We start from the raw sequence: 10,293 nt of genomic DNA, 5'->3' as shown, positions 1-10,293 counted from the left end.
TGTATATGACTCTCTCTCTCTCGAGTGGGGGTGGGAGGGAGAGGGGGAGAGGGAGGGAGGGGAAGGGAGGGAGAGGGAAGGAGGGGGGAGGGAGGGGGAGGGACGGAGACAGATAGAGGTAGAAAAAGAGAGGGAGGACAGGAAGCAGGGAAAAAACAGAGAAAGAACACACCATCTATGTTTCTGTAAAATGACACCAGGGATCCTTCCACAACCGGAGAAAATAACCCAGCGAGGCTCCTGCTCAGCTGGAACTGAAACTGCAGACGGGGTCAAACCCCACCAGGCTGGCCACACATGTCCAGCCGCCACCCCAGCCCTGTGAGACAGGTCACCAGGGCTCTGAATGTCTGCTCCATGGAGCTGGGGTTCACCCTCTCACCCGGGAGGCCGGGCGATGACAGCAGGGCCCCTGGGCTGGACAGATGGGGGGGAAAGCAGCCCCACAGGACAGCTTGTGCCAGCAGATTCAGCTGCCAGTTTCCAGAGGCCTGGGATCACCCTTTGGCCCGTGAACCCCAGGAGCCACGTGGGTCTTGCTGCCCGGGACAGGGGTTGGGGACCAGAAGTTAGGGCAGCAGAGGTTGGCGTGATGGACCTGAAAAACCTGCCTGGGTCAGCGTGCATCTGTGGGTGTCCCCAAAACCCACCCGCCCAGAGGCAAACGAGGTGTCACATCTTATGCAACAGCCTGTTACACAGAACTGGTGAGGATGCTCAGCCCATCTGATCCCCGGGCAGGGCTGACAGGCCGCTGCCCACCTGGCCTAGATTTTGCAAAACTATCAGCGTGGGCAAGACGGAAGCAAGTTTGTAAAAGGCTGAGGAACCGATCAGCAGGGAAGGAGCCTGGAGAGACAGGAACTAAATGCAATGCCTGAGGCCTGGCTCAAGCCAGATAGGGCCAGAAACGTAAAGACTGCCATCGGGATGGCTTGGGGGACCGCTCCACGCTCTGCTTCCCGAGGGCTGCCTGCACCCGGGGACTCAGGAGGTGCCCTTGCTCCTAGAGACATGTCCAGAGGCCCCAGCGCAGGAACAGCACACACAGCATCCACGTAGGGAGGCCGGGCCCGGGGAGCACACGGGGTCTCCCTGGTGTTATTCTTGCCACTTCCCTACAGGTGTGAAGTTTTCAAAATAAAGCATTCGGGGAAGACGGCAGAAGCTGCAAAAGCCGCCCAGGCCCCAGCCCTTCAAGACCCCACGCCAGGTCAGGCTGGGGAGGACCCCGTGAGATTAAAGAAACATCACAGAGAGCAGGGTGGGGGTGGGGTCTTGGGGGACAACTCCCTTTGGGGCAGAATCTCGGTAGACAGACCGCAACCGCCCCCAAGGAAGGATCCAGAGCGTTGGGACCCAAACGCTCTGAGCACCCCGCGGAAGAACGCCCTCCCAGGGGCCAGCGGCGCACGGACGCCCCTCCACCCGCCCCTCCACCGCCGCGCGCGGCCCGCACGCACCCAGCTCCTCGCGCGTGAATGGCAGGAAGGTGGTGTCCTCGTTCAGGTTCTTGTTGAAGTCGATGCACAGGAGACTCAGCTTCTTCTTGATGCTCTTGATTTGCTGAAGGAAGAAGACGGCCGTGAGATGGGGGGCGGGGGCACGGAGCGGGGTGAAGGGAGACGAGGCGGCTGAGACGAGGGAGGAGGGAGGGAAGGGGCCTCGGGTCCTAACTGTTTCGACCCTCCTCACCAGTTACCCCAAGGAGACAGCCTAAGCTTCAGCCATTTCAACAGAGCTAAGTTTCTGTCCCCTCAGGGTCTATCTGGTTTTCGGAAACAGGGAGAAATGGACCAGCCTGGGGGAGGGAGCGACGTGGGGTGCAGAGGAAGGCACCGGCTCCCTGGGGCCCCTGCCGGGCCAGCAGCAGGAGGGACGCCTCGAGGACCTGCCCAGGCTGCACCCCCTGCCCGGCCCAGGACTCAGCGCATCCGCCCTGCTCCCGGGCTGAGCAGCCATGCCTGTCGGAGGACAGGAGGGGCACTGGGGGAGCGTGCCCACTGGCTCTGCCAGGAGCAGGGGCTTGTCGGGCACACCTGGCTCAGAAGCAGCCCGAGGGACGCCGGGCCTCTGCGGGCAGCAGGCGCCGTGCCGGGCACTGGCCTCCTTGCAGCCTCACGGCCCCACGGGCCACGACTGGGCAGGAGCACAGGGCGCCCTGGGAGGGCAAGGCGGCACTCAGGACCCTGCCCTGCGCCAGCAGGCCGCCTCTCCTGGGCGCCCTCCTCCCCGGGCGTCCCCGTGGTCCCTCCGGCCAGTGGTTCTCAAGCGTCAAGGCGGTCTGCGCAGCCCCAGCATGCACACTCTCGCCTCCCCCAGCCTCGAAGCTCCACGCGCCTGCCGCTCCACAGGACTTCGGGGTCCCCGTGCCCAGCCCACCCTGGAGGCTGGAGTCCCACAGTCCTCCGAGTCCCGGTTTCCTCCACCACAAGGCACAGCACCGGCCGAAGCGGGATAGCGTTTGTGCTGGGTAATGAGAACTGTCGCCGAGCCCTGGGTCGGGCCTGGTACCTGCATTAACCGCTTCTGTCACTTTCTGACGCAAACCAGCCAGCACAGGGCTGCACCCCAGCCCCTTCTGTACGGGGCTCCCACATTCGGGGCCACCGTCCCCCTGCGCTCATCACCCTGGGTAGGCCCAGAGCCCCGGGTCATTCTAGCCGATCCTGAGCTGCTCCTTTCCGGGGACGCACACCTCAGGCTCCAGTCCCCAGCCACCCGTCCCCTCACTGCTGCCGAACCCTCGTGCTCCCGGGAGGCCCTAGGTGACGAGGCAGGCCCCTGCCCAGAACCGCGAGTGACAAGTTCTTTCCTCATCTGTTGGCCTCACTGTTCTCTGTCCTCCACACAAACCGACTCGGTCAGCGCTCACGACCACCTGTGAGGGGGTCCTCGGGTCACGCACGTTGCAGAGGGTGAACAGCGACAACGGGGTCCAGTGACCAGCCTCTGGGGACCCAGCCGGTTGGTGGCAGAGCTGGGTCTGATCCCGGAGGTCGAGACGCGTGCAGCCACGGCGCCACACGCCCCCCACCGAGGTGACGCACTCGACTGTGGGTGGCTGCCCGGGACAGGGCCGTGCCCGCCCCCCTCCCCACCCCATGAGGCTGCCTCCTGGGAGGGGCCGGGCTGCCCATCGCCCGCCTGTCCAGGGCGCTGCAGGGACCCTGTCCTGCTGGACCAGGGGTGGGAAGAGCTGAGGGCTCTGGGGTCCACGTTGGGGGCAGAGGGGTGTCAAGTAACTGGGAGGACCTGAAGGAACAGGCCCCGGGGGGCTGGGCCCACTGGGAATCTGCGTGGCCACAGGGCTCAGCCCAGAGAGGAGGGAGCGGGTGAAGGCGGACGCGCTCGTCAGCCTCCCATCGCCCCCAGCCTCCGCGCCCAGCAGGATCCGCGCTGGGAATTACGGGAGAAACGTGTTGGATCTTAGCCCCCAGTCCTGGCACAGAGCTCCTAACCCTAAAGCCACAGGATGGGGTGCATCGTGCAGCCCCACTGCCTGCCCACCTCCTGGGAGGGGAGAGAGACAGGGGCCGCAGCTAACCAGTGGCCCACGGCCGACAATGTAATCGCGCTCATGGAACAAAATCTCGGCGAACTCGGGGCTCAGAGAGCTGCTGGGTGGGCGCCAGCAGGGAGCCTGGAAGCCCCGGCCCCGCCCCACGCCTCCACACCTCCTCCTGCCACCTGGCTGCTCCTTATGATAACCCGGTGGTCCGGTCCGTGGACTGGGTGCCTGTGTTCTGGGGGCCGTGCTAGCCGACGAATGGAACTCAGGGTGGGCACGTGAGAACTCCCGACACAGCCTGTCAGCCACAAGCGCAGAGGACGACATGGACCTGTGGCCGGCGTGGGCCGAGCCCTGACCTGCGGGCTCTGACTCCGGGTAGATGGAGTCTGAACTGAACCGTAGAAACCCGGCAGTTGCAGAGCTGCTGCTATGGGAGCCCCACGGGCCTGGCGTCAGGACGGAAGCTCTGTGGGAGCTGGGGCTGAGGGTGGAGTGGGCTCGGAGGAGGGGGTCCTTCCTTGAGACCCTCCCAGCAAAGCCACGGGGGGCGGGGGGCCCGGCTGAGGCGGGACGCTGAGAGGAGCCCACGCCGCCCGTGCTCTGGGGAAGCCCTGTGACCCTGAGGACCGAGGGCAGAGCAGGTGCAGAGGGACTGCTGGTCCACGTGGACCTTCCCTCCTGGGGTTGAGGCGGCAGAAAGATGGGCAGAGGCAGGTACGCGGGGCCCAGGCCAGGCGCTCACCTCCTGCGTCTCCTCGGGCAGGTGGAGCCCGTTCCTCCTGCCCAGGCTTATCAGCCGCTCCAGGTACCGCGATGCCTCTGGCCTCAGTGAGTCACTCTGGACCTTCTCCTAGAACAAGATAACCAGAGTTCTGCTCGCAGCAAAACATCGAGACGGTGCCCAGTGCTGGCGAGGCAGCAGAGAACAGGGGAGTCATCGCTGGAGGCAGCACAAGACAGTGCAGCCACTCTGCAAAGGAGTTGGCCAGTTTCCTAGAAAGCAAAACTTCCTAACAAAGCAGCCATCGCAGGACTCGGCAACCGCAGTCATGGGCACTTACCCCAGAGAAATGGAGACTGAAGTCCGCACAGAAGCTGTACACAAATGCTCACCTGACTGGGAAGAGCCCCAGACCGAAAGCCGCTGGGGACCTTCCCAGGGCAGCGGATGACACAGGCAGTTGTGTCAACGTCAGGAGCCTCCTGGGACGCGGACTTTACTTTCACAAAAGGTGACACTGGGGAAAACGGGGCAAAGTAGCCGGGACCACTCTGAATCATTTCTTACAACTGCACGTGAACCTACAATTAATTCTGTCAGTGAAAACTTCTCTTAAGAGCAGCACTGCCTGCGCTTTCAGAGGCCCCCGCCCTTGTGTCTGCACAAAGCACCCAGGGGCCTGCCCTGGTCCTGAGGGATAAGCGTCAGCGGTTCTAAGAACCACCCACCAGCCACGTGAGAAGTACGTGTGGTGCCCCCGACACAGGCCGCCGTGCTTGGCTGGCTGCACGGAGCATCCACAGGAAGGCAGGAAGCGCACGCGCGCGTTACTCATCCCTCACCTCACGCTGGAGCCTGGACGCCCCCTCTAGGTGTGCCCAGCAAGGCCGGGAAAGTGAGGTGACGTGTGGACCTGGGAAGGCATCTTACGCCTCTTCTCCCCCCTCCCGCTCATCTTTGTCACGCTTCTTACGTCGTCTGCTGTGGTCCGACGGCCCCACCATGAAACTCACCACCTTCCCCAGGCCCGACACACAGCCCGCGGTGCCCACTGCCCACCTGCGGGGCTCCCTCCAGCTTGACACCTCGTAAAGCCCAGGGAGCGGAACGACCTAGTCTAAAGAGGTCCCACCGCACGCTCACCTGCAGCCAGACGATCCTCTGGTACACGTCCTGCCTCATGCTCATCTCCACGTCGAACTCGGACAGCTTCTTGTCCGCCTCCGTGCTGGCTGTCCGGATGTCCTTGGATGGGGAGACGTGCTGCGGGAAGTCAAGGGTGTTCCTCTGAACTGAAACAGGGAGATGACAGGACAGGTGTGAAAACGGCCCCGGGTGGAAACGGGTGGGTGCCAGCCCCAGGCTAGAGATGAGCGCAGTTACCCCCGTCCTCGGGGACTCATATTCCCAAAGGGAAGGAACTTAGCTCAGGACACCCCAAGCCAAGAGGGACTGGAACAGGGAGTAGGATGAGACCGGAAGAGGCCAAAGGGACTCAGTGCCAGAAAAGAGCCATGGCTGCCCATGGCTACGCTGCAGCTCACCAAAGATTTTATACTTCACGGCACACGGGTACGCTTCGTGAGACAGGACGTGTGGCGGCTGTGAAAGCACACGCTTCAGCCGAGTCACCACATGACCCGCAGACCCACCCCCACGTGCACACCTGAGAGTAACGGAACATCCTCCACCCAAAACTTCTACACACGCCATCACGGCAGCCTGATCCGTAGTAACCAAACAGTGGACACGACCCAGACGCCATCAGCAGATGACTGGACACGTGTCCCTCCACACACAGGGGCATCACTCAGCCATGAAAAGGGGTGAAGCCCCGACACTCGCTGCCACGTGAATGGATCCTGAGAACACGATGCTCAGTGAGAGAAGCCAGACACAGAAGGACACACAGTGTGTGATCCCATTGATGGGAAACGTCCAGAACAGGAAGATCCATAGACACAGTGGGTTAGTGTTGTCAGGGGGTGACTGCTGATAGGGATGGGGCTTCTTTTTGGGGTGATGGAAGGCTCTGGAATTGGAGAGTGGTGAAGGTTGGATATGCTAAATACACTAAAAACCAATGACGTCTATGCTTTAAGTGGGCAGATTACATGGTATGTGAATTCTATCTCAACACAGCAGTGTTTAAAAAAGCATATACTTTGCATGGGGGAGACCTGAATTAACATCAGTTTGGTGGCTTCCACGGTTCCAGGCCACCGAGATGGCCCAGGTCTGGTGGGTCAGCTGCAGCGTGGAAACCTCTGCAGGGCAGTCCTGCAGCTAGTCAGCTCAGCTGACTAGGCCAAACACGGTGGGGCTCTGGGTGGGTCTCATGCCAGTGGCCCGAGAGCAAGCTGTGAAAAGGACAGAAACAGCCTTTTCTGTCCGTTTGGGATTTGCAGGCTGTGACTGCACCGAGTATGACAACGAAACACCAGAGTGTGGGATTAGTCCAGGTGGCTGGTATGGGGAGAGGGGGCACAGGAAGGGGCGCTGGGCAGAGCTCAATCTGTGCTCAAAGAACCCGACACCCAGCCAAGCAGAGGCGAGGGGCTCCCCGGCTGGCACGAAGCCCCCAGATGGGGCGCAGGATGAGGGGCAAGGCGGCGCGTGGCTGGGCCCCAGAGGCCACGTCGAGGGCTCCCACCTTGACCCGCAGGGCAGTGGGAAGGCACCGGAGTTGGTCGAGGGGAGTGCCATGGTCCAATTCTAGTTTTCTTTAAAATCAGTCAGGTTACTGAGGGGAGATGGAAAGAAAAGGCCACAGAAGTGGAGTAGGAGAGACCAAATCACGTCTGGCAGGGTCCCTCCCGAGGTGGGAATTTGCATCACCCACCCTCCAGAGCCTCCTGCCACAAATGAGAGGGGAGACTGAGCCCGCCACCCCTGCCCCGCCCCCGCCAGAGCAGGGGACTGGGGGGCAGAGCCGGCCTGCGGGCTCTCCATCCGCTGCCTGAGCCGCAGCCCTCACCCTTGGGCCCAAGGCACACTGGGTCCCCCCAGGGCGGACCCTCTGGAGTCTAAGCCTGCAGGCCAGGGGCAAGCAGACCCTGCACGGCAAGGCGTCAGGGACATGTGAGAATCCCGCAGCTGGAATACAGGGATTCTGGACGGTTCGCAGAAAAACAGCTGCTCTAGAGATTCGGGCACAGGGGCTCTCCTCGGCTCAGGGTTCTCTGCCTCATCGACCTCTGCAGAGGGGGCTCTGGGAGGCGACCTGTGTATCTGACATAAAAAGGCAGCAGACAGACTGTAGAGGAGAGGGAAGGACCCACCGGCTGGCGACGAGGGCGCCTCAGGGTATCAGGGGACCCAGGGCGCCACGGGAGAACACCAAAGGGGACCAAGTTCAGCGGCTCAGAGAAAACAAACAGATCCCCAGGCAGGCACACGGGCAGGGGTGAGAAGGGGCTCCAGTTTCAAGGCTGGCACGGGAGCCGGCTCCCCAAGAGAAGAACTGGCAGACACTGTCTGACGCTGCCGTTCTGGGCCCTCGGGGACAGAGCAAGCCGGCCAGCCCGGGCTGCATTTCTCCACCAGGCCCCCGGGGAGGAGGTGGTGTCGCCCAGTCTGGGCAGGGCTCACCTGTGTAGGACACCTCCACGTCGGCCAGCGCCTTGAGTGTGTTCTCGTAGGATACGTCTTGGAGCTCCTGGGAGCCCACGCGGTCGTACACGCGCTTGGTCTCCTCGATGAGCTCGGTGGTGAGCTCCCCGATTTGCTGGGCACTCAGATCCCACCGGAGGTAGTTCACGGCCGAGCATGGTGCCGCCACGTCCAGGGCGTCTCCTGCACAGGCTGGACGCAGAAAACAGAACCCCACACCCGGCGTGTCTGCTTCAGGCTCGGAATCAGGGTCAGAGTAACAGGCCGGGGAGAGCCCCCAGTTTCCCAGAACAGATGGCGAGGCCCCAGGGCTTTCTGGGGATGCACAGGGCGATTGGTCCTCTAGAGCACAAGGTGATCCTGCCCCCAGGGGACACTGGGGGATGTCGTCTGTGGTTGTCACCACTAAGGAGTGATGCTCCTGGCTCAGCAGGGTCAGGCGTGCTGCTCAATACCCCACAGCAGCCAGGACCGCCCCCAGGAGAGGCCCCGCCCCCGAAGTCAGCAGTGCTGAGCGGGACATCTGGCACATACCTACATTTCACTGAAAGAATAACTGCACTGCAGCGTGGTACCCCCAACCTCCCTGAATGGAACCTGGAACATCTGTATTGTATTACTTCTCTAAAAGAGGGGGAAATCCTGATTACTGTGACGTCCCTAGCCCCAGGAGTTTTTGGATACAAGACTGTGGTCCTATAACAACGGCTGTCGGGCTTCCCTGGTGGCACAGCGGTTAAGAAGCCACCTGCCAATGTAGGGTACACGGGTTTGAGTCCTGGGCCAGGAAGACCCCACATGCTGCGGAGCAACTAAGCCCGTGTGCCACAACTACTGAAGCCTGCGCACCGCAACAAAGAGTAGCCCCCGCTTGCCACAAATAGAGAAAGCCTACGCTCAGCAACGAAGACCCAACGCAGCCAAAAATAAATAAATAAATAAATAAATTGAAAGAAAAACAACAGCTGTCATTTGAAAACCTTCTTGTGTGTTCCAGGGTGTTTTGACCTCACTGAACTCTCAGGCAGCTCTGTACTCTGCACCCTATGTAGCTCCACTTTACAGATGGGAATCCTGAGTTTGCCATGATGCCACAGCCAGCAGCGACAGAGGTGGGGTTCAAAGCCGGACAGCTTACTTCCACTGATACACACTAAGTGGCGGGGGGAGCCTCTTCACCTCAATAGAGGTTCGATTTTTCTGGCCAAATGACTGCTTCAAATTAGAGAATATCTTTGCAGAATATTCTGGATTTCAAGAACTGCACAAGAGGGACCGTGAGTCTGCATTAAATCTGGTGGTAAAGAAGGGCTCCAGGAGCTCAGGAAAGGCGGGAGGTCCGAGTCAGGTGGAATTGTCGGGAAAACCTTTTGGAGGAACTAGGATTTGAAAACTTGGAGCAGGCACATTCTTTTCATAAATATTTACTGATTGTCACCCAGGTCTCTGAGCTAACAATCCTGCAGCAAACAAGGCAGACAACGTTCCTGCCTCCCTGAGGCCTGAATAACCATAATTATGATTATCAGCATGAATACAATTATCATCATCATCACAATGGGCTGCAGAAAGAACAGAGGGAGGATAGGTGGGCAAGAGAAAATTCCAGGAGGCACGACTCAACATCCTGGGCGATTTTCTAAAATAGAGTATGCGGGTGGCATCGCTCCCCTAAATGAAAACCAAGCCTTCCATAGGGCCCCTTTGTGCTTCCCATAAAAGGGACTCCCAGCTGTGTTCCAGCTAAAATGACCTGTTGCTCTCCAAGCGCCGTGCTGGTGCGCTTGCCTCCCCGCCTTTGCCTTCGCGATTCCCACCACCTGGAATGCTCCTCCCGCAGGACAGCTGCTTCTCCCCACGGGGTCCAGGCTGAGTGAAATGCCACCTCCTCCGAGAAGCCCTCCAGGACCGCCCTCCCTAAAGAAGAACCACCAGCCCCGGCACCAACCACTGTCTAAAGCCCTCGCTTAATTTTTGCCTGTTGAACGTCCGTCTCTGGCTCTGGAACTGCGTCTAGAACTCCCTCAGAGTCCACCCAAGGGCCAGACCCATCCTCAGCAGAAGTGACACGGAGTTTGCCGAATGAGTGAAGCGCTGGAAAAGTTGTTCATTCATTCGGCAACCGAGGGGTCGGGGTTCCGGGCTCGCTGACCCCCTCCCCTGCCTGGGCCCGGGTCACTCGAGAGTCACTGGGCTCCGCTCTTAGGCCCCAGGGGCCACCCCGAGGGAGGGGGCGCGCGGCTCCTGGGTCCGGCGAGCGGGGCCAACACCAATGGGCGGCCGGTACCTGCGGGGGGCTTCATGGCTGGCGGGTGTGCACCGGCGACCTCTCCCTCCACCTGGCCTGCGTCGGCGTAACAGCCGTCAGCCTCCGTCCACTCAATCGCCGAAGCCTACTGGACTGAGGTGCCCGCCGCCCGCGCACCAACTGAATGCTGGGAGACGC

The 10,293-nt window shown here is 61.0% G+C and overlaps 1 protein-coding gene across 1 annotated transcript in view; it reads right to left on the bottom strand.

The window, feature by feature from the left end:
• Positions 1-10,150, bottom strand: part of THOP1 (thimet oligopeptidase 1) — a 17,672-nt gene extending 7,522 nt beyond the window's left edge. Inside the window, exons 1-5 of the mRNA XM_007460381.1 lie at positions 10,135-10,150; positions 7,827-8,039; positions 5,379-5,527; positions 4,257-4,364; positions 1,464-1,566 (exon numbers count right to left, since the gene is read on the bottom strand). Coding sequence (XP_007460443.1) covers positions 1,464-1,566; positions 4,257-4,364; positions 5,379-5,527; positions 7,827-8,039; positions 10,135-10,150 — 589 coding nt within the window. The remainder of the gene's footprint in view (positions 1-1,463; positions 1,567-4,256; positions 4,365-5,378; positions 5,528-7,826; positions 8,040-10,134) is intronic.
• Positions 10,151-10,293: the final 143 nt, after the last annotated feature.

Source organism: Lipotes vexillifer, unplaced genomic scaffold, assembly GCF_000442215.2.
Source record: "Lipotes vexillifer unplaced genomic scaffold, Lipotes_vexillifer_v1.1 scaffold225, whole genome shotgun sequence".
Classification (NCBI taxonomy): Eukaryota; Metazoa; Chordata; class Mammalia; order Artiodactyla; family Lipotidae; genus Lipotes; species Lipotes vexillifer.
The sequence above is the reverse complement of the archived record's forward strand: the minus strand, read 5'-3'. Positions and strand labels throughout refer to the sequence as shown.